Genomic DNA, 24,649 nt, shown 5'->3' on the forward strand with positions numbered 1-24,649 from the left:
AAAAGCGTGGGGTTGGGTGAAATTTGCATAAATTGCGTTGGACAACAATCTGGCACTGTTGTACCGATTTTCGCATTTTGCGCTGGTTGTTAACAAATTTATGCCATGTTTTTGGCAAAAGAGCTTTTTGGTGCAAGATATTTTGGATGTACACGACAAGTTTTGAATCTTTTTACACCCGCAAAAAATGGGTGAAAAAAGCACAATTCACACCCGCCATGTAAGAGATCTACTTTTCACGCATGTGAAAGTGAATTTTTTAAACATAAAACCCAAATTTTTCACTGTGGAAAGAAAATTCTCATAGAGAAACAATCACACCGCCATGAGTGTTCAATAAATGAGTGGAAAAGTCAAACTTCTCCATGCAAAAGTGATTTTTCACATGAAAATTTCGTTTTTCTCATTGTGAACTTTTTCTACACGCTTTGAAATTATTGGCTTGAGTTTGAAAATGGGTGAAAAAAAGACAATTTTTCCATCCATTTTTGTAGGTGTAAAAGGATATAAAACTTGTGGTAGTGCTTTTGGGGCTCTGCTTTTAGGCTTCCCTTGTACTATTTATAAGAGCCCTTGGGACCCACCCTAAGAGAGCATCTGGATGCAAAGTCTCGAAGAGCTAGACCCTTAGGAAATCGTACCTTTGGGAAGCAATAATAAAGAAATACGAGAAGGGGCGCCAATCTTTGGGGCCAGTGCATCTCAAAATGGAACTCCACCATTCCATGTCAACACTCCTCTTCCCCCTTTCTCTCTATTCAAGTTTAGTTTAGTGATTTGCAATTTCTGTGCTATTGATTTCTCACTTGGAGCGTCCAAGTCACCAAATGTGGATGCTTACCAAACACATCCGTCTTCCACTCCAGCATGTCATATGCAAAAACTGCTACACCGCGAAGATCCTGAGGAAGATGCCACTTTCCCGTTTCGAGCATGGGATCTTCCCAAAGACGATTTCAGATCCTTTGCAATGGAATCAAGTATAATCCTTTGCTTCTGCTCTTTGCAACTCTCCTCTCTTTGGCTAAAGCAGATTGTGTCATTGTAGCTCTTCAAAGTGAACCATTTGGATTTCTAATAATCTTCACAATGAAACATCAATGTAGCCACTTAGCTTCCCATCTCTCAAGTGAATTCATTCGCTTTAATAATTGCCTAGAAAAGCCATTTTCATCCTCCTCTGTGATGATAATCCCAAAAGTCCCTTTGTGGCCTCTTGAAGGCTGATTCATACTAGAGGGATAGATTCCTCCTTTTCATCGATAGAAGACTTTGCCATGTCTTTTGGTCCACATCCCCTGTCAAGTAAACAAACATAACCCATACTTCTTGATCTCTCTTCATAACAACTTTTCCATTAGCAATCATACATGTGGCAATTTGCGACACATGGACAATGTCTTCCTCAAGCTGTACAAAGCAGCCATGATCCATGACACATAAACCCCACCTCAGTAAACATTGAACAGCTCAAGTTTTTGTGGTTGATGGCCTTTTGGAAGAGCAAGGGTTTCTATCATCTGGATCCCTCTTGCTCTGGTCTCTGGGTTCACCGTCGTCGTCACTGCCAGCATATCCATTGGATCTATCCCTGCGGTCATCATGCTCTTTGTGAGTCTTCGATCACCATCCCTTTGATTATGATCCCTTTTATATTCATCCTCTCTGTCATGGTCTCTTCGCCTTTCATACCCTCTCTCATGTCTAACCCGATCTCCATCATCATGTCTTCTGCGACTTCTGCCATCATGTCAATTGGGTGTTAATTTGGGTACTGGTATTGTCCACATGGGCTTTTCTCATGCCAGTGTTTGGAAAAGGGCTACTAGGCGAACCAAATAAAAATTACTCAAGCCCCCATGAAATTACAACAGATTGCAGACAAAGAGCATGCTCCTTCCAGAATATCAGTGGTTTGTTGAGCTTAAGGGCATCTTAAACATCCTAAACTCATGTCTTTGCCCAAAGCACATACACATCTCAAGGCCGCCATAGTATACCTCTCATATATCTTTGGTAAAATGACACCGATTGCAATTGCTGAAATCCTGCGTATGTCTACCAAGTATTCAACCTCTCATAGAGAGCTCAGGCAAAAACAGACAATGTATGCTAGATAAGTGCATGACTGACCCAAAGATTATCAACTGTTACATATAATAACGGATTAAAATAGGCTCATTGCCCTCTTTTTGGTTGATAGGTGAGTCGAGTTCACTATACATTGGGCAAAAAACTGCAAACCTGCACACTACCTTCTTCTGAGGAAGGGCCCCAAATTATGCGGTTGGCCCCTCCAAAGGGACCAAACTGTCACATTGCACATACTGGAGCGAAGAATCCACATCCAGATCCTGCACAAAAAGCAATACAAGTCGCTAATGCGGCTCTTCCATTGCACATTCAAAAACATCGCTGAAGTAAAATCTGCGGCACAACAACCATTGAAGGAGCAACAAAAGAATCCCATGGGTTTCAGAGATCAGACAAGAGTAATTTTCCTTAAGTTATCACAATTCTTACTCAACAAGAAACCTCTCTGTTAAATTGATAACAAGCATTCATTTGACATTACCAGCTCGTACCTCTTCGGATCACAAACCTGTTAAAGATGATAATTCCACGTCATCATGGAGATCTCAATAGGCACCGAGAATCCTGTTAATGTAACTGCAATCTAATGAATCGATAGCAATTCAACTTTCGCATCTCTGCATCTCTTTCTCTCTCTTCCTCTCGACTGTGTGAGACGCCATTTCTCTGTGTGTTCACAATGTAGCACAACACATGTATGCACAGATTACTTCAGAGGGGGGCTGCTCCACCCTCAATCTTCCATGGTACGAGTGCCAGCTATGGCACCCTCATGCACTTTCTTCACGATCATTGGCTCTTGTATGTGCGCCCGCTGACTTTTTGGCACCACACAGACGTGATGACACTGATGTCTGCTGCTGCATACACCCCTGTTGCAGCCATGAAAACCCCTCTTGGTGCTGCTTATCATGATTCATGTGCTGCACAATCAGCACTCAACGCTCATGGAGGCCAGATAGTAGATGATGCAAACAAGGAGGATGCTACCATCTTGCAGAGCGTCAATGCCACTTATTCATTCAAACACAGTCGTGGAATCTCTCGTCAAGTATCGCCTTTGGAACCTCTTGATGATGGAAGCCTCACATACTTCCAAGATTTCCAGCCTCTCGCCAAACCTTGCACTGCAGGGACATCACCTCTGTTCTCTTTCTGCCATGAGGTAGGCGATGATGAAAACGAAGATGAAGCAGCCATCATTAAGGAATACCTTGCTGGCCTTGACGAAGATCTCTGGTTTTCCAGCACCCTTTAAAGCCACAGCTTTCTCCACTCTCCCTGGCACAGCACTTAATATCTAACTACAAGCTCTCTCTCCAGACGACCTCTGGCGATGTCACCCTCTAAATTTTCTCTCTGATGCAGACTACAAGAGGTTTATGTGCTCTCAACAAACTCTGGCTTTTTGCATGGCCATGGAGACAACTGTTTTAGACCTATCCGCAATGGTCGCAATCCTCTCCAAGTCTCATACTTTAAATCTTCATGAAGCATTCCTTCTTGATGGAGCAGGAAAAATAACAAACCCAAGGGTACACTGATGACCTCCTCCACAACCTTGCAACATGTCGCAAACATGGCTACAAAACGCTTTGCTGTACAGAAGACATACATATAAAACCAATAAAAGTGCAACGTCCTCTTCCAGGCAAAAAGAAAGCCAGTGGGAGTCTCCGGCTAACACTTTCCTGTACAAAAGCCATACATATACAACCAATTAAAGTGTAGCGTCTTCTTCCACAACTCGCCCCTTGGTATGGAGCATAAAAGAAAGCTAGTGCAAGCCTCCGGCTATGGCGATTGCTGTAGACCTCTCTGTCCCTCACCTTCCTCATGCGCATGAAAAAATTTGGGTATGATCCACCCTCTGGAGGGTAGTTAAACCTTAACACTAGGTGTTGATCTAAAGCCACCTAGCTCTTTTCTCGTCCTTTTCGAGGGAGATGCAAACCGGCTCTCCTTCAATAGAACACAGAGCTACACAAGCTGACAGCAGAGAATATGAATGCAGTGCACGGAGTTCACCGTTTGTATGTGGGCTTAATATGTGTGTCAGAGAATTTTTAACGTTCTTGAACTCGAGACTTGGAGAGAGAGAGAGAGAGAGAGAGAGAGAGGAACAAAAGAAGTTTTAATGCCATAGGAAAATGCCCAAGGGACCTTTGAGATTAGTATGATGATTCTTGATCATTTCTCCAGAGAAGAAGAAGAAGAAAAGGTCTGCAGGTCTTGAACTCGAGGCCTGGAGAGAGAGAGAGAGAGAGAGAGAGAGAGAGAGAGAGAGGAACAAAAGAAGTTTTAATGCCATAGGAAAATTCTCAAGGGACCTTTGAGATTCTTATGATGATTCTTGATCATTTCTCCAGACAAGAAGAAGGAGAAAAGTTTAAACGTCAATCCTTATCCACCAATGAACTCAAGACTTGTTATTCAAGGGGGGGGAGAGAGAGAGAGAGAGAGAGAGAGAGAGAGAGAGAACCATTACTCCATTTTTTGGCCTTTTATTTTTAAAGGAAAATTAATTTAACAATCGTGATCTATTTGAAGCTCATCTAGAACAATGTATAAGAGACCCACACACACACACACACACACACTATGAGGAGAAGTAAGTTCTAATGTCGTAGTAACGTTCCCAAGGGACCTGTTAAATATGTATAGCCAATTTTGAATGCAAGACCTCTTTCGTGTGTTTATATCGGGGTTGGAACAGTGTGGTATGCTTGGGGCTTTTGGGTAAGTCTCGGAGGTATTCACTGAGTCAAGAATTGATTGGTGACAAAAGTACCTGTATGTGAATCTATGAGCAACCATACGCAAAGAGTCCATCTTTTTTAGGGCTCGTTTATCGGCATCTTTTGTTCTCATTTCCAAAGACACCTCCAAAGGAAAGAGATGGGGCCTATCCTCAAGTTTAACCTCCTCAAAGTAGAACATTAGAGTACAATCAGGTGACAATACTACATCTCCACATGTGCCCAACATATCCATCATCAATTGTGATGCTCTATCAAAGACCCTAGTCAAGAGACCCTCCGGACGAAGCCAGCTTGAGCCCACCAAAAAACAAATTGAAGAACCGTTCAGAACTGTTCAATACTTGATTCAAAGCATCAAAAGTTAGTAGTACGAGAAGACTAACATTCTATAAACATGGTCTCCTTTTTTACTGCCATATGAGGCTCTAGTTAGATTGTCTGCATCTAGAAGAGACAACCACAACAACTTGTTTTGTTTTGGAGCATCCAAAACAGCAAACAAGTGATCTTGTCCAATGTCTCCCAACTTCTAGGGCTCCATTTCAACGACAAAACTTTTGCTAGCCAATCCGAACCCAAGTGTGGGTCCTGTTAGGAAATAAGACGTAGCTAAATAGATAATTGAGTAGATTATTTAATGGAGAGAGACATATTTACATACACAAGATTATAGAGTAGAGAGAGAGAGAGAGTACACACGATATATGTGGTTCACCCAATGTGGGCTACGTCCATGGGAAAACAACCACTCAATGGCTTTAGTACTTCAAAACAAGAAGTAGTTCACAAAAGGGATTATACCCTTAATGGAGCTCCCGCCTTGCTTCACTCTCACCACCTCACACTCACCGTGTTGCATCAACTTCACACTCTAAAATGTGTGTAGAAATGGCCTCCTTTTATAGGCCAAAGGGCTGCCCTCTCTCATTGGTTGCGTAGCCGTCCTTGTGTGAATAAGTCCAAATCGGACCCTCCAATCCGCCCATGTGTGGCCGCCCTTGTAGAAAAATCCGCTTTTGAATTCGGCCACCGGCCAACCGACCGGTTGTTTTCCGACCACTTTCCGGCCGCCGTTCCGCCATAATATTCCGACGAGAGAAAAAAAAGTCTCCCCGAGGCCCCTAAATTTGCCCCTGATTTTTGGCCGTGAAAATTTGGTTTCCGGCGAGTGATTTTCCTTCACGCACGATGACTTCTTCTCATACATACTCGCTCTACTTTAAAAAAATCCATTATCCCCGGATATTCTTCCCTCTTCCATGTTAGCTACCCCTACGCGTCCACAAGCCCTGTCCTGCCTAGCCTGGACTCTACGTACGCAGGCGCCCAACCCCTATGCCTCTACCTTTGCCTTTCTTGCTTCCACCCCCAACCTCTGCCTCCGCTATGGATAGCTTCCAGCAACGAGCAACATTGTGGGCTCCTCACGATCACCTCCCGTTCCCTCTCTTGAAATCCCCCGACTTTCTCTTTCGACTATTCCTGCAACACCTCACACATAGAGAGAGAGAGAGAGAGAGAGAGAGAGAGAGATTTGTCGGACCGCACCTTATAACTTCTCATGCAAAAAGGTGGCTTCATGGACTACCATGCAGCACAGAGAGAGAGAGAGAGAGAGAGAGAGAGAGAGAGAGAGAGAGAGAGAGATTTGTCGGACCGCACCTTATAACTTCTCATGCAAAAAGGTGGCTTCATGGACTACCATGCAGCCTAAAGTCGACATTGGCAATGATTGCTTACAATTTAGAGGGAGGAGAAAAAGGAGAGAGAGTATCTCCATGAGATTCATCCCAATGTTTTTTTTTACAAAATCGTGACGCCTACTGGGGACCTTACAAATGTGTGCTTTTACCAGATAAAATTACAAGGGTAAATCAGGCTCCATACTTAACAATCTCCCACTTGGAGACTGATCTCCAAACCAAACCTGTGACTGCTTTCCATTCTGGCTTCTTATCCTTGAATGCCGATTGAAGATGAGCAAAAGCTCAACTTCTCCTTGTTGACCACCTTTGTAAACATGTCTGTAGGATTTTCACTTGTATGCACCTTTCCTAGCTTTAGTTGTCCCTCTTCCAAAAGAGTGCGTATGAAGTGATATCTCACTTCAATGTGCTTTGTCCTTGAATGAAAGGCTGAGTTCTTCGCAAGATGGATAGCGCTTTGGCTATCACTGTACAAGACACAATTGTCTTGTTTGAATCCAAGCTCTTCTATGAATCTGTGAGGCCACATAATTCTTTGCTTGCCTCCGTCATTGCTACATACTTTGCTTCCGTGGTAGAAAGTGAGACCACTTTCTGTAGCTTTGAAGCCCAGCTTACTGCTGTGCCTCCAACCGTGAACACATAGCCAGTAGTGCTCCTTCGAGTATCTTTGTCACCTGCCATATCTGCATCAGCATACCCTTCTAGAAAAATATCAGTTCCTCCAAAATACAGAGCATTTGTTGTTGTCCCTTTTAGATACCTAAGTATCCACTTCACAGCTTGATAGTGCTCTTTACCTGGGTTGTCCATGAACCTACTTACAACTCCCACTGCATGTGCAATGTCTTGCCTTGTCCAGACCATAGCATACATTAGAGAACCTACCGCTGCAGCATATGGAACTTTAGACATATAGGCTATCTCCTCTTGTGTCTTTGAGCACATATCCTTCGTTAGTTTAAAATGACCAGCCAAAGGTGTAGAAACCGGTTTTGCATTTTGCATTGCAAACCTTTTTAGTACCTTCTTGATTTAATCTTCTTGAGATAGCTTTATTGTCTTCTTCGTCCTGTCCCTTGATATTTTCATACCAAGTATCCTCTTTGCAGAACCTAAATCTTTCATTGAAAAAGATTTAGACAGCTCCTCTTTTAGGTCTTTGATGTCCTGCATGCTAGCACTTGCAATCAACATGTCATCAACATACAGCATTAGGATGATGAATTTCCCATCTCCCAAATTCTTCATGTAGACGCAGTGATCCGAGTTGCATCTTGTGAATCCATGATCCAACATCCATCGATCAAACTTCAAGTACCATTGTCTTGATGCTTGCTTTAAACCATACAAGCTCTTCTTTACCATTTTCTCCTTACCTTTTACTTCATATCCCTTTGGTTGAAGCATGTAGATTTCCTCCTCTAAGTCACCGTGAGGGAATTCCGTATTTACATCCATTTGCTCGAGATTTAGATCATGAGCAGCCACAAGGCTTAAGACAAGCCTAATTGAGTTCATTTTTACAACAGGAGAAAATATTTCATTGAAGTCAATACCTTTCTTTTGAGAAAACCCTTTTACCACAAGCCTAGACTTGTACCTTTTCTTCCCACCTTCTTCTTCCTTCAGCTTGTACACCCATTTGTTTTGAAGTGCCCCCTTACCTTTAGGCAACTCAACCAACTCCCATGTTTGGTTACGATGTAGTGAGTCCATCTCCACTTGCATGCTCTTCGTCCATTCTTCTTTGGATTCATGTTGCATAGCTTCTTCGTATGATTCTGGCTCTCCAGAATCTGACATCAAGAGATGGTTGAAGGAAGGAACAAACCTTTCTGGAGGTCTACTTGCTCTTGTAGATCTTCGGGGAATAGGTTGAGGCTCCTCATTTGGTTGACGTTGTTGCACATTGTCACCGTTTGCAGTCCTTGAGTCTTCACTATCCTCAGGCTCCATATACTCATCACCTGTTTCTTTTGTTTGTTTTCTTTCCAAGTAATCTTTGTACATATTTTGTTCATTAAAAATTACATCCCTACTCCTTAATATTTTACCATCTTCAGGATTCCATAGGCGATACCCAAAGTCACCTTCTCCATAGCCAATGAAGAAACACTTTTTGGACTTTGCATCTAGCTTTGATCTTAGGCTTCTATCTATGTGCATGAAAGCCTCACACCCAAACACTTTGAGAAATGCATAATTCACCGGTTTACCTGTCCGTGCCTCTTCTGGAACTCCCCCATCCAATGCCGTTGAGGGTGACCGATTGATTAAGTACACAGACGTACTTACAGCTTCCGCCCAAAGCTCAAGCGGTAGGCCAGCATGTAGCCTCATGCTTCGTCCTCGCTCCATAATTGTCATGTTCATCCTTTCTGAAATCCCATTTTGTTGAGGTGTCCTTGGGGTTGTCCTTTGCCTCCGAATGCCATTGCTAGCACAAAAGCTTTCAAAATCTTGGCTGCAATATTCACCTCCATTGTCGGATCTGAAGCATTTAACCTTGGTACCTGTTTCATTCTCCACAAAGGCTTTCCACCTTTGAAATATGGAAAATACATTGGATTTATTCTTGATGACATAAACCCATGTTTTTCTAGTCGCATCGTCTATGAATGTTACATAGTACAATAAGCCACTAAGTGATGGTGTACTTGCAGGACCCCAAACATCATAATGAACCAACTCAAGTTTTTTTATTTTTTCTTTCATTTCTTGATTTTTGAAATTTTACCCTCTTTTGTTTACCATAAACACAATCTTCACAGAACTCTAAGTCCACTTCTTTCAAACCTGGTAGAAGCTTCTTTGTTTGAAGGATTTGCATTCCTTTGGCACTCATATGTCCAAGTCTGTAGTGCCACACCGCACTATCAACTTCTGTAGTTGCTACACAAGTTGAAGGTTGCGTGCTAACAGTACACAAGTAAAGTGTACCGACTTTTTCTCCCTTGGCAACCACCAAAGATCCCTTTGAGATCTTCCACCGTTTGTTTCCGAATGTAATGTTGTGACCTTCATCGTCCAATTGTCCTGTAGAGATCAAATTTTTGCGAAGAGAAGGAACATGCCTAACATCTTTAAGCTTCCATTCATTTTCGTTAGCAGTTTTGATAGAAACTGTACCTTTGCCGACAATCTCACAAGATTCATCATCTCCCAAGTATACATACCCAAAATTACCTTTGGTGTAGTCTTGGAAATGTTGCTTGTGTGGTGTCGCATGGAATGAAGCCCCGGAATCTACTATCCAGGAATTAGACACATTGTGTAATGAGAGAATTAGAGCATCTTGCTCTACTTTACTTGCCACATTGGCCTCCGATGTTGGCTTGTTGTCTTGAGACTCTGTCTCCTTCTTCTTCTTAGACCATCAATCCTTCTTGACGTGGCCCTTCTTGCCGCAGTTCCAACATTCAAGAACTGACTTTGTGCGTGACTTGCTCCGCCTTGAGTGATCACGACCCTTTTGGTTTTTGAACCTCTCCTTAGGCCTTCCTCTTGTTTCCACTGACAGTGCAACACTTGATGATTCTCCTGTGCTTCTCCTTCGTATTTCCTCGCTTACGAGAACACCCACAACATCATCAAACTTAAGAGTATTTGTGCCAGAAATAGAATTACTTACAGCCATCACAAGGCTGTCCCAACTATCCGGTAGAGATGATAGTATAAGGAGAGCTCGCACTTCGTCATCGAAATTGATTTGCATCAATCAAGTTGACTTATGTTTGTGTTAAAGTCATTTAGGTGTTCTGCAACTGAACCATTCTCTGCCATCTTTAGATTGAACAAGCGCTTCATAAGAAATACCTTATTGGATGCCGATGGTTTCTCGTAGAAGTCATCAAGTGACTTCATCAAGTCCTCCGTGGTCTTCATCTCCGAAACATTGAAGGTCACCATTGACGCCAAGCTTAACCGGATTGTTCCCAGTGCCTTTCGATCAAGAACAATCCATGCTTCATCTACCATCGTTGCGGGCTTCTTTGCAAGACCGCCTAGTGGCAAATAGAGGTCCTTCTGGTAGAGATAGTCTTCAATATGCATCTTCCAATGTTGGTAGTTTTTGCCGTTGAACTTCTCAATCTTGAGCTTCCCTTCCTCCGCCATAACTCCCACTCAATTCAAGGAATCCTTTCCTTGAGATAACTTAGCTACGAGCAAACCTTGCTCTGATACCAGTTGTTAGGAAATAAGACGTAGCTAAATAGATAATTGAGTAGATTATTTAATGGAGAGAGACAGATTTACATACACGAGATTATAGAGTAGAGAGAGAGAGAGAGAGTACACACGACATACGTGGTTCACCCAATGTGGGCTACGTCCACGGGAAAGCAGCCACTCAATGGCTTTAGTACTTCAAAACAAGAAGTAGTTTACAAAGGGATTATACCCTGAATGGAGCTCCCGCCTTGCTTCACTCTCACCACCTCACACTCACCTTTTTGCATCAAATTCACACTCTAAAATGTGTGTAAAAATGGCCTCCTTTTATAGGCCAAAAGGGTTGCCCTCTCTCATGAGAGGCAGCCATGTGTAGCCGTCCTTGTGTGAATAAGTCCAAATCGGACCCTCCAATCCGCCCATGTGTGGCCGCCCTTGTAGAAAAATCCGCTTTTGAATTCCGCCACCGGAAACCGGTCATTGACTACCGGCCACCGGCCAACCGACCGGTTGTTTTCCAACCACTTTCCGGCCGTCGTCCGGCCATAATATTCTGGCAGAAAGGAATATTCCGGTGAGGGGAAAAAAAAGTCTCAGGGGCTTCCGCCCCCGAGGCCCCTAAAGTTGCCCCTGATTTTTGGTCGTGAAAATTTTGGTTTCCGGCGAGTGATTTTCCTTCACGCACGATGGCTTCTCCTCATAATGGGGCCTTACAAATGTGCGCTTTTACCACAGAAAATTACAAGGGTAAATCAGGCTCCATACTTAACAGGTCCAAAATGTTAAGAAGCTTTAAACACCAAAAGACAATGACCTAAAAAATATGTCATTTAAACCATACCTCTCTCACAACAAAACTTGCAAACAAGAAAAAATACCTTCTCAATCTTATTATAATACCTTGTTGTGAGATCAGGATAGATTTTATCCTGGTCTTTCTTTAAATCCTCATTAGACAAACTCTCACGAGAAAGTTGATCCACCCTTGTGTCATATTCCTTGGTCATTTGCAATTATCACAAGAAGACTAGAAGTAAATAATAAACATTCCATGAAAAATTGCATGCCTTCCAGTAGGTTCTACCGATTTTGGAAAAGAAACAATAGGTAGAATCTGTGCAGATTCTGAAAGTCGTCTATCAGTTTAATGTGAAGCTTGCATGTGGCACCATTCTTGTTGCATGTGTAGCCTAGAGCTGCAGAACTACAAGGGGTTCGCACTCTCTCTCTCTCTCTCACACACACACACACACACACACACACACACACACACACACACACACACACACACACACACACACACACACACACACACACACACACATACACACACACACACATAGATTTTGTCGGCAGCTCTGCATGTATCCGCTCTGGGCTCTCTCTCTCTCTCTCTCTCTCTCGGTAAACACATGCACCAGTTCTGCTCTTTTTAATAGCGGATAGTATTGCTCCCCTGCTTGTTGCCTCTCTCCAAATGCAATCCCCTAAGCTTTCGATGTATAGACACTGATGAGGATGAAAGCATTCACGATGAGATCGCTGGTCATGGGCTGCTAGAGAACCATGTCTTGTTGGATGGTGGCTTGGTCAATAATTAAGCAAATAGGGCAGATGGGGAGATGACTCATGAGGGAGGAGTACCATGACGAGGGGAGGGGCTAGGAAGGAGGAAATGGAGCAAGGAGGGGAAAGGAGGAGGGCAAGCAAGAGAGGGGAAGAGCATGGCTGCGAGGAGATTGAAGGGGAGAGCCGTGGCTGGAAGGAGGGAGGACGACACAGGTGAAAGGAGGGCGAGGGGATAGGGAATATTCCAATGAAACAGGGGATTTTATTTAAAGAGGAGCGAGTAGGCCTAGTAGATATGTAGTCATTATGAAAGATATAGAATTGCATGGAATTCAATACAAAAGAGATAGAAAGAATTGCACTTACGTCATAGACAAGTCGTGCAAGATATTACATGTTAGTGGATACCAGGGTTCTTGCCCCTTAGAATAGTATTTTCTAACATCAGCAAAATCAAATTTTGATCCTTTTTGGGTAGAGATTTTAGGTAAACATCACGATCGACAACACGAATGTGAGACAAATTTACACTCTCATCTCGAAGATGTGTAGTAACAAGAGAATGGGAATTCATACTCGAAACACCCAAAAAAGGAACTTAGAACTTTGAATTGACTTGAATATAAAAATAAATTTTTAGTAATCCTAAAAGTTATAAAGTACACTTACAAGTTCATTCTTTGAAGTCTCCTGAGTAAAGCTATCTCAGGAACTTTGGTGGGATCAATAATCGTACAAAGAACTCTGTAGTGCTTTTCTTTTGATGTAGAAATTTTTTCTTTTATTGATTGAGTCCATGCCACTGTTCTGTGGTTTCCCTCCCAAACATAGAACACATGCCCCACAAAACCTGACAACCTAGATGTATTCTGTAACTCTATCTCAAACTCGTCGTTGACCTCTACCCAAAGTGGATCCCACTCCTTTGTCACCTCATCTAAATCAAATCATATGATAAAATGGATAATAACTTCAAAAACAAAAAATATTGAAAGACAAAATATAAATTCTTTTCTCACCTGTGACCATTCTTTCCTCTCTCTGACATGTCCACAAGGAAACAATGAAAGATCCTTTTTCTTGAATGTAGCCCTCTTTTGCAAAGCCAGATTTCAAACCACTTAAGTCGTCCCTCAAGCCTCGAACTCTAGCATATGGATAGAGACAGTAAAGTTGAATAAGAGGACACTCAAAGCAGCTGAAGAGTCTAATAGAAGCCAAAATATATGCACCTTTATGTGTAAATGCATTGGATTCATCTTTTGACCCAATGGCTGCAAAAATTTTATCCCTTATCTCCCAGGGCACAATCTGCACGTTACTTTCTTCAGTTGCCAAAATGGGGTCCACATCATGTAAAGAGCCTTGTCCCTTATCAGGAGACAATACATCCTCTTCGAGAAGATCCTATTGTGCTCCCATTTCTGACTCCGAAACATAGCTGATTTAGTATGTGGAGTCATATGTTCCAATTGACAAGGAGTCGAGCACCCTCCTACCAAAATGACCTCTAGATCTTGGGCTGGCCAAAAAATTGTACACAAACAAAGAAATTATCACAAGCAATATACTAATCATGTTTAAAGACTTATTGAGCTTTAAAAAAATTGGCAAGAATCTCATTTATATAATAAAAAAAATTTCAAAGAAAACATGACAGTCCAAAAGACAATGTGATCAATAAGTCACGAAGTTTCCAACCAATGCTAAATAAGATTAACAAAAGCTGCCCTAAAATCAACGCAAATAAGAAAAATTTATAATGTTTTATAAGGTCTCAGGTGATCTGCATCGGTGCAAAACCCTCAGCAACATTACAGCACCATTTCCATGAAAACATCTGCCAATGTGCTTTAAATTTTTAAGCAATGTGATCAATAAGGTCTCAGGTGATCTGCATCGGTGCAAAACCCTCAGCAACATTACAGCACCATTTCCATAATGTTTTATAAGGTCTCAGGTGATCTGCATCGGTGCAAAACCCTCAGCAACATTACAGCACCATTTCCATGAAAACATCTGCCAATGTGCTTTAAATTTTTAAGCAATGTGATCAATAAGTCTAAGGAGTTGCCTATCAATGCTAACCAAGACCAACCCAGGCCTCAAGGGTCGGAAAAGTAGGGCAACATAAATTAATTTTTATTATGTCTCAAGGGATCTGTGGCGGCACAAATCCCTCAAAGGACATGTAAGCATTACATGTCCTCAAAAGGAATTTCAGATTTACGTTGGAGCGAAAAATAAACAGGGAAAAAATGCAGAGTGTGTAGGTTCTGTTGTCATCATATCAAACCCAAATTTTTTGCCCAAATAGATCTACGCCGGTGCAGATGGGTTTAGCTAGCATTTCTTTAAAAACATTATTACCTTTTGGCCTTAAATGCAAACCATTGCACATGTTTCCAATTATTGAATTTTGGCTCTGACAGGCATTACATGTCCTCAAAGGGGTCAGATTTCCGTTGGAGCGCAAAATAAGCAGGGAAAAAATGCACAAAAATGCATGCCCAAATAGACCTACATCGGCATAGATGGGTTCAAGGTTAATACATTCTATGTATACAATGTTTCATTTTAGAGGTTAATTAGCATTTCAAAGGTTAATTTGTTTTCTCGGAGGAGCTGAACATTGCCCGGACCTCTTGAGGCTTTGTTATTTGTTGTAACACAATTGATTTTGGCATATTTAATCACCATTTAATTCAGCGCTTGAGGCACATCAATCTTACTGAAGGGATCTGCGCCGGCGTAGATGTGTTCAACTTTGTTGAAAAGAGGCCTATTCACGCAACAATGATATAATAAATATAATAGTGGGCGTACCTCTCATGCTGAATCCAACCTTGATGAGAAGGAGTACGAGGACGACGAGGAGACGACCTTGGTGTTGTGCAACTAGAGGCTCGTGGTGCAAGGTGGTATGCCATAGCTTTCTCCTTCTACAACCTCAGATTCACATTACCCATTGGTTTCTTTACAACTCTCAGTGCTTTTCCAAAAGTGATTTTAAGGTTTTAATAGCAAGGGGATGATTAAAGGGACAAACCAACTTGACAAATCTCTTTAAATAATAAATTAAAACTCGACACTTTGGAGTATCGAGAAGCAGGAAATATCATGAGTAAAATCTCTTGTGCTAAATATGGGCCTTAAAAAATATTCTTTAAGTCTATATTAAAGCTTCATTATGCAGCATTGATGGGCGACGATCTGTATTAATTTCTCTCACAAGCAAAAAATATTCTTGGGTAGTTAAAAATATTCATACGGGGCCTTTTCAAAAGTTTGTTTGCATGACAATGTCTAGACACATTTCTGTTTATGGACCTTCCAAAACACAGAAGCTTGTATCATGTTAGATAAAAGGCATTTTGAGCTTTTTGAGAGCTAATATCAAAAGCCACTTTGCACTCGAGGAAGCAATTTTTACTCTGCATCCTTTGACATTATCATGTGAAGTTGGAAGAGATTCCAATAAGCACAAGGGGAGAGGGTACCTCTGAAGCTCCTATTCGATTAGATTCAAAAATGGATGAAGCCTTTAAACCCATCACTAGTGCGATTGAAATGATACAAGCATTGCCTAAACCCATCTATTGAAAACACGTATAAAGACAGAGCATTATTTTGGATGTGCCTGAAACTGAAATCTATGAGTACATATACGTAGCTTATGTTGCCACGATTCTAATCAATACATCCGCAAAATAGCTCGTAGATGCGTGAGCACGTTTGCTCCGTTTCGTGAGGTATGCTTGGCATTGTAGCTCTCACCGAGCCTAGCACGATGGGGTTGTTGGTTCTCCAATGCGATGAGCGAGCGGGAAATAGCACCAAAATGAAGCTCACACTCTCTCTCTTCCTCTCTCACACGACGACAGCTTAAAACTTGATTATGATAAAGTTCTCTTACAAAATGGCCTAGGTATATACTAAGGCTACCATAGGTTAAACCTAAAATAGAGTTCAAGGGGTCAAATGGATTTGTATTTAATTTGGAAGTGCCATTGCACCTCGGCTTCTGCAACTAGACTACCTACTTATTACAAATGATGTTTATAACCATAATCCTTAGCATTTCATAAGTCTCAAAAAATAAGGCTTTGTTGAGTTATGTCGTGTTGTTGACCCAGCGGTCAACAACAAAGTAGTTTGTTTCAGTCACTTAGTCATATTAGAGAGATTTTCAAATTGAGTGAGCTGCCTACTTATTATGATAAATATGTTGGTTATGAGCTTCCAGCTCCTGGTAATTCATCAGGGATGGCTGGGATGGAACGACAACATGATAGTCACTTGTGGACAGAGTATGTCACTTATAGTTCAGATTCATTTATGGGTGCTGTGAAATTTAGTAGATGTTCTGGACATCTCATATATATAAAATGTTGACTACCCATACTATAGTGGGCTCAAGAACTGTAACAAAGTTCACTACAAAGGTCAATTAGTAAAATATCCACCATGTGGGCTAGTATCTCAAGAATATGGATCTTTAAGTTGTATGCATTGCTCTCAGGATCCATAGCGTGTCGCCATTTGTTCTGCTATTATCTACTATTGTTTTCCAAGAGATAAATTGTATGCCACCATATGTGTTCTTCATTTGGGGGAACACAAACATCCTTGTAGAGAAGGAAAAAGTAGAGCATCAGAGGTTGAAATTGGTGCATTGTTGAAGAAACATGCTACCCTAGAACCATTCACAATTGCAAAGCAGTTGAAGTGCATGACAACACATGACATTATTATGGATAAAGTAGTTGTTGAAGGTGAGCCTATCTTAGCTACCATGGGTGATGATGAATTTGCGGCCTTTTTGGATACAATCACGCCATTATCCAATAAACAAATAATTGAAAGAACTTTGGAGATTGCAAAGAAATCAAAGAACATTTTTGCTAAAGGTTTGGAGGTTGTTCTTGACCTTAAGAGTACACACATATTTTTTTACATACAAAGTGTGCTTATTCCATGACAACTTGGGAGAGATCAACAACCACATGTTTTCAAAATGTCTGTGAAAGGTCCTAGTATGAGGCCAGGCAATAACCTTGAAAATATGTGGACCCACTTTGATCATGTTCATCGTGTAAATGGATGGCCAACCATGTTAGCACATGTCTATGACCCGTTTGAGCAAGAGTTAAAGACCATTTCTACTTGTGAGTTCACAGTAGAGAACAAGGTTGCTCAAATTGAATTCAAGAAAATGCTTAATAAGGTTATCAAGGATGTAGGTTTTGAAAAGCCAGAGTTCAGAGTCTTTATGGATAATGAAGCCAATGCTAATTGGATTGCAGTTCGCACATTTTATTTTCGAGGTTCCAAAAAAGTCACACTTGGGAAAGAAAGATCTTGTGCTTTTCATTGGGAGCAGTCCATGATACGACACACAACAAAGTGTATTTTTCCATCTCAAGAAGAGGACAAAATCATATGCCGCAAGTGGAAATGTGATCCTTCAGAGAATCAAGTTGACATTTGCAAGGGAGAGCTACATCACTTTTGGAACGTTGGTCATGCTACTCATGATGAGATTCCCTATTTAGAAACATGGTTAGCTTGGTGGGATGTAAGAGTGTCACATTGGGGGGGAAGATTTGTGTCCCAAGATGAATCCAAATTTTTTTATCCATAATATAAATCTTTCACAAACAAAGGATGCAAGCATGAGAGCATATGTCGGCTATAAGGAAAATCTTAACTTGTATGAGGCAACTGGTGTGGACATGTCTATGGAAGTACTGCAAACTGTAAAAAATGCATATCTTAAAGATGTCCGTACATTTGTGGGACCAAATTTAGAAAACTTGGCAGAGTGCTTTATGCATCGTGCTTTTGGTGCATCAACTGCAAAGAAACTTGCTGATTATGCTAATGTTTCAATTGGAGGAAATGGGTTTCAATAGTCCTAAAATGAATAGAAATCCCATAAGAGAGAAGAGATTAGAAAAAAGAGACCTATCTTTGTTGATGCTGAAGTGCAACTTGATAAGAACAGTCACATGCCTAAATTTGAGATTGGTGTATCTCGACTGCAAAGAGATGAAGCTTGTGTTGGAACCATTTCTTGGCCTGAGATGAGAATAGCCAAGAGTATGTGTGCATTAAGACGAACAGAGCCGGGGTCTAAGGTCACATGCTTTGGAGTTGTTGGTGATTAGAGAAATCAATGTGGTTGGTTCATACATGAGAATTATTTAGATGTAAAGAATGGAGTACCAACCCATTGCTTTTGGGGACGTAGGAAATACCCTAGCTCAAACTCAAATCTAGGTGGAGTTAGAGAAGGATTTGTTTGGTTTTGCAATACCAGTAACATGCATACATGGAATGTCCATGAGATGGTTGTGGGACCTCATGGAGCAACTCCCAGAGTATGGCCCGTGGGCAGAGGGAACAACATTGACTTTGCAAGAAGCGAAGCATCTACAAGCTTGTGGATTTGTGCTTCGTGACACATCAGAGGGTTTAAAAAATGGCAAGGACACTCATGCTCCAAGAAGAGTACCTAGTGCTTTTCCCGCAAAATATCGAGAGGGAAAAGTTGTTTAGTGGAGATCTAAGTTGACCAAAGAGTTCCAATGCAGGATTGACTTGGGAAGGACCATGTCAGTAGAACTGGTGAAAGAAGTAATAATTGTATGTAATGAACCATATATATACTACATTAATATGGAGGGGTCATTGGCAAAGGGGGTAACTTACTTGTTCACGCTATCTAATTTTTCGTGGTGTACATGCAAGGATTTTTAGAAGTGAGAAAGTAAGAAACTTGGATATATACCATGCAAGCATTTATATTATGTGTTTCTTCAGGTGCTTGGGTGGGATGAAAGAGCCCATGAGTTTATCCACCAAGTAGCTTTGACCAAAGTGGAAATATTTCAGGCTTTGGGAGGAATGCGAGTAAATATCCAAGGCTAGAGAATCATAGATGTTTTGCAATTTTGATGCTAATCGATGCAAGCTTCAATTTTTTTGAAATGGCCCATGAGTTTATCTACTAGGCAACTTTGTCCTAAGTGGAACTCGTTTAGGCTCTTTGGGGGACCCACGAGTAAATATCCACCGCCAGATAATCATAGGGGTGTTGCAATTTTGATGTTGATCAATGCAAGCTATTTTACGATAGTATTCAAAGTTGTTTACTTTTGTCAAGGTGTCATATTAACAAAACATAGTGTGAACTTTTTCAGAAATATTTTTTTGTATAAGGATGCTGTAATTATCGTAGATTTTGAGTGGTTCCTCGATTTTTCGCGTTTTGGGGTGATCAGATGTTTGAATGCGCTCAACATTGCCTAAGTCAACTCATTAATATCTTAATAGCAGAATGTAGTGTGAGTTGTCTAGTACAACTTAGTGTGAACTTTTTCATATATTTTTTTTCTAAAGGGCTTTGTAATTATTATTAATTTTGTTTTTGGGGTGATCAAATATATAAATGTGCACAACATTGCCTAAGATAACTCATTTGTTATCATAATAGAAAAATGTAATTTGAATTTTTTTACACACAATTTTTGTCAAAAAATTGTTTGCTTCGAGATATTTGCTCAAATTTAGGGATGATCTATGTTAGAAGAAAAGCTCCTTCCCTAGAGCTCATCTTTGTTGCAACATGACTTCTCCATAATCCAATGCACCGAATCCTTGTATCTTAGTTGCTCACTTGCATACAAAATTTCTTCTTGCCATTGCCTTCTACCAAAATTGTCCTTGTATGCAGTAGTCTCAACATGCTCCATAGGTTGATTTGGAATCTATTCCATCTTTGTGGATTTACTTTCTTGGTGGTATGCATCCATCACCATAGCATGCTTGCTTCTTTTGGACTTGAAGTATTTCTTCCTTCTTCCATGCCAAGCTCTTGAGGCTTGCTTGACTCCATGTAGAATCTTTCCTTGCTCCATATGAAATTCTTTGAACTTGCAACCATTCATCCTTGTGGTTGCTTCTCTTTCTTTATCTTTCTTTCCAAGTGCCTTGTAGTTGCGAGTGTAGTTGCAACAACACTCCTTCGTGGTTGCTTCACTTCTTCTTCACGTTGCCTATTGAGGAGGGCATAGTGGACCTCCTTTGGCCACACTTAATGAGTTGAAAGAGGGACTCATCTTGTGGATGAAAGTGTTGAAATAAATCCATCCAACTTGAAGAGATTTCCATACTTCTTCCCTCTAGCTATCACCTTGTAGTGATTCCTCGGATCTTTGATAAGGTATTGTTGGCCTTCAAACTCCACTTTGAGATCTTTCTCTATCAAAGCTCCAAATGAAAGTAGATTCTTGGCAAGAGATGGTACCTAGAGAACATTTCCAAGGGTCTTCTTCATTCTTGTGCCCAATTGAATGGGTACGTCTCCTTTCCCTGCAATAGTATTAGGAGTATTTGTTCCATTATGGGTAGCATCTAATTTAGAAAAATATTCAGCATGTGAGTTCATGTGTGAGCTTGCCCCACTATCAATCCACCATGGTTCTTCTTCACTATGAGATGCCAGCTCTTCCAAAGATATCAATGATGTATCCTCATGGAAGAGCATTGAAGCAATGTGAGCTTTCTTCTCCATCTTCTCCATCCATGTAGTTGGCGGATTTTTCCTTCCACCAATCTGCTTGGTTGCTCGTGCAATCCTTATCAAGATTCCCATACCTTGAGCATGTGAAGCATTGTATGGAATGGTAGTTAACTCTACCTCCTCCTCTTGTTCTACCTCTAAATGAATGGCTTCCTCTATGGTATGAAAATGCGTTACCACCATAAGGTGGTTGATCTTTTATGTTGTTTTTGTTGATGTTGTGCAAATATCATTTTTCTTTCTCTTTGTGTGGTGGATCTTTCTCTTCCTCTTGTTGTAAAGTGAGCCCTATCATTGGTGCTTGGAGTTGTTGCTCCTCTTCCATCATGTATTGTCCTTCTGGCTAATTGCCTATGGTCTTCATCTCTAAGAATTTGTTGCATCTCATCAAGTGATGGCTTCTCCCTCAAGATAATGAGCCTTTGAACTAGACCCTAATACCATTTCTCAATCCATGAATGATGATTGTGGAGAGTTCATTGTCCAACATTTTGTCTCCAATAGGTACTACTTGTTGATGGAGATTCTTCACCCTCTTCATGAAGTTTGTAGCATCCTCGCCTTGATTCCAATCCTTCTTGGTAGTCTTCACATCCATTAGATGGCTGAGAATGTCACCTTTGACACTCAAACAATAAACATAGCCTTCTTGTACCATTTCTCCATCTCATCTTGAGAATGATCTTCTACATTGGGTTTCTCCATAGAAACAATCTCACAACATTCTTGGAAGAAAACTAGGAACTCCATTTGAACCTTCCAAGTTGCATAGTTTTTTCCATTGAGCTTTTTAGTTCCCTCCAAGTGTAGATTGTGTAGTGCCATCTTATCCTTCTCCCAAGTGATGTGACAAAGGCATATTTTTACACTCACTCAAACTCTCTCTACCTAGGCACTGAACCTGATCTATTATGATGTTAAGTTCTCATACCATGTGAAAAATATAAGGAGGAAGAGAGAGGGAGGAGATGAACACAATACATATATGAGAGAGACAATGATATAATGTAATGGAAATCTGAGTACTTAAAGTACACAAACATGTACTTTAAGGTACGTGTTATTATCTACAATATTTTGGAGTACCTTGACATGTACTGTAAAATTAATGGCTTATCCCCATACCCAAGATGGAGGATAAAATCCCAAGTACAATGAGTGTTTTTTCCCACTAACAACACTCGATACAAGATTCATCAAATGCCTGACAATGTCTCTCACTATGTTCTCTCTTCTTCTTCCTAATGCTAAGTTGTAACTGTGCTTCCCAGTAGCATCACTTCACCACCTTGCTAAGCTCACTATCTAATGTGTAGTGGCATACTTGCTCTATCCCAATATAATCTTGGAACTAGGCACCAATACTACGCTCTAAGCACTAGGGTACTCCCACGTACAATCGTATACAAAGGGACATGTACAATCTTCTCTGCTGCACTATTTATAGCTATTGTAGATGACTCCTCCAAGTGACTTTTGAGGATTCTTTTGGTAGGAAGATGCTCCATGAAGAGGGGAACATTTACTCTTGAAACTTAATCAAGAGATCATGTCTATATCTCTTGGTAGGTAGCTCCCAAGTTTGTGTGTTAGCTTCTTTGTGCAGTCTGCAGCTCTGCAGGCAACCAACTAATTAGCACCTTCACCAAAAATGGTAGTAGTGGATGAGGCTAAAATCTCAAACTAAGCTATAGTCCACAGTTTCTCTTTGTATTGCTCCATGATATCACTACTATAGGTTGGATGCTATTACACCTAAAAATCTGCCTACAGACCTCCTGAAATTTCTCCTACCTTTTAGGTACTTTTCAATTCTATTCTAACAGGTTGTTTTAGACTCCTCCACCGTGTATAGCTGATGATGTAGAGGTCCATGAACATCCAAAATGATGTCAAAGAACCATTCTAAGGTACCATGCCATCATTCTACGATGTTGACATTATTGACTGTTTGTTTCCACCTTATTGAAAAGGATGTGTTGGACTTGAAACTTTAACACCTTCCTCAAGTCCATAAGCATCTCAAATGAGAAAGTTAAAAAACCTGAAATGAAACATGAGTTAAGGAAACCAAGTGTGTAATGCTAAAATTGAAGACTTTCCAAAGAAGCCTTTCCTTATTCATGAAACTTGGATGAGGAGGCCTCCCTTATTGTTCAACTCCTTTCCTTAAGGGAAGCTCCATCATGCCAAGTGTTGATGCTTCCCTAAAGCATATCTTTGTTGCAACCATGACTTCTCCATAAGCCAATGCATTGAATCCTTGTTTATTTAGTTGATCACTTGCATACAAAATTTCTTCTTGCCATTTCTTTCTACCTCAATTGTCCTTGTATGTAGTAGTCTCAACACGCTCCATAGTAGAGCTAAGAAGAGCAAAATCACATTGCTGAAAGGATGACTTGGAAATCCATTCCATCTTTGTGGGTCGCCTTGATTAGTGGTATGCATCCATCACCATAACATGCTTGCTTCCTTTGGATTTGAAATATTTCTTCCTTCTTCCATGCGAAGCTCTTGAGGCTTTCTTGACTCCATGTAGAATCTTTCCTTGCTTGCATATGAAATGTTTTGAACTTGCAACCATGCATCCTTGTGGTTGCTTCTCTTTCTTTAGCTTTCTTTCCAAGTGCCTTGTAGTTGCAAGTGTAGTTGCAACAACACTCCTTTGTGGTTGCTTCACTTCTTCCTCGGGCTGCCTATTGAGGAGGGCATAGTGGACCTCCTTCGGCCACACTTAATGAGTTGAAAGAGGGACTGATCTTGTGGATGACAATGTTGAAATAAATGCATCCAACTTGAAGATCTTTCCATACTTCTTCCCTTTAGCTATCACCTTGTAGTGATTCCTTGGGTCTTTGATAAGGTATCATTGGCCTTCAAACTCCACTTTGAGATCTTTCTCTATCAAAGCCCCAAATGAAAGTAGATTCTTGGCATGAGATGGTACCTAGAGAACATTTCGAAGGGTATTCTTCATTCATGTGCCCAATTGAATGGGCATGTCTCCTTTCCCTACAATAGTATTAGGAGTACTATCTGTTGTGTATTTGTTCCATTATGAGTAGCATCTAAGTTAGAAAAATATTCCACATGTGAGGTCATCTGTAAGCTTGCCCCACTATCAATCCACCATGGTTCTTCTTCACTATGAGATGCCAGCTCTTCCAAAGATAGCAATGATGTATCCTCATGAAAGAGCATGTAAGCAATGTGAGCTTTCTTCTCCATCTTCTCCATCTATGTAGTTGACTGATTTTTCCTTCCACCAATGTGCTCGGTCGCTCCTTTAATCCTTAGCAAGATGCCCATACCTTGAGCATTTGAAGCATTGTATGGAATGGTAGTTACTTCTACCTCCTCCTCTTGCTCTATATCTAAATGAATGGCTTCCTCTAGGATATGCAAATGGGTTACCGCCATAAGGTGGTTGATCTTTTTTGTTGATGTTGTGCAGATATCATTTTTCTTCCTCTTTGTGTGTTGGATCGTTCTCTTCCTCTTGTTGTAAAGTGAGCCCTATCATTGGTGCTTGGAGTTGTTGCTCCTCTTCCATCATGTATTGTCTTTATGGCTGATTGCCTTTGGTCTTCATCTCTAAGAATTTGTTGCATCTCATCAAGGGATGTCTTTTCACTCAAAATAATGAGCCTTTGAACTAGGCCCTCATATCCATTTCTCAATCCATGAAGAGTTCATTGTCCAACATTTTGTCTCCAACAACTAATACTTGTTGATGAGATTCTTCACCCTCT

At 40.9% G+C, this 24,649-nt stretch overlaps 1 protein-coding gene and 1 pseudogene across 1 annotated transcript; one reads left to right on the forward strand and one right to left on the reverse strand.

The window, feature by feature from the left end:
* Positions 1-313: 313 nt before the first annotated feature.
* Positions 314-4,299, forward strand: LOC147420493 (uncharacterized). Its single transcript, XM_086505048.1, has one exon. It carries the CDS (start codon positions 2,792-2,794, stop codon positions 3,350-3,352), a length of 561 nt encoding a protein of 186 aa, XP_086361174.1. The 5' UTR covers positions 314-2,791; the 3' UTR covers positions 3,353-4,299.
* On the reverse strand, positions 3,940-4,070 carry LOC147420494 (U6atac minor spliceosomal RNA; annotated as a pseudogene).
* Positions 4,300-24,649: the final 20,350 nt, after the last annotated feature.

Source organism: Adiantum capillus-veneris, chromosome 28, assembly GCF_014529385.1.
Source record: "Adiantum capillus-veneris isolate H3 chromosome 28, ASM1452938v2, whole genome shotgun sequence".
NCBI lineage: Eukaryota > Viridiplantae > Streptophyta > Polypodiopsida > Polypodiales > Pteridaceae > Adiantum > Adiantum capillus-veneris.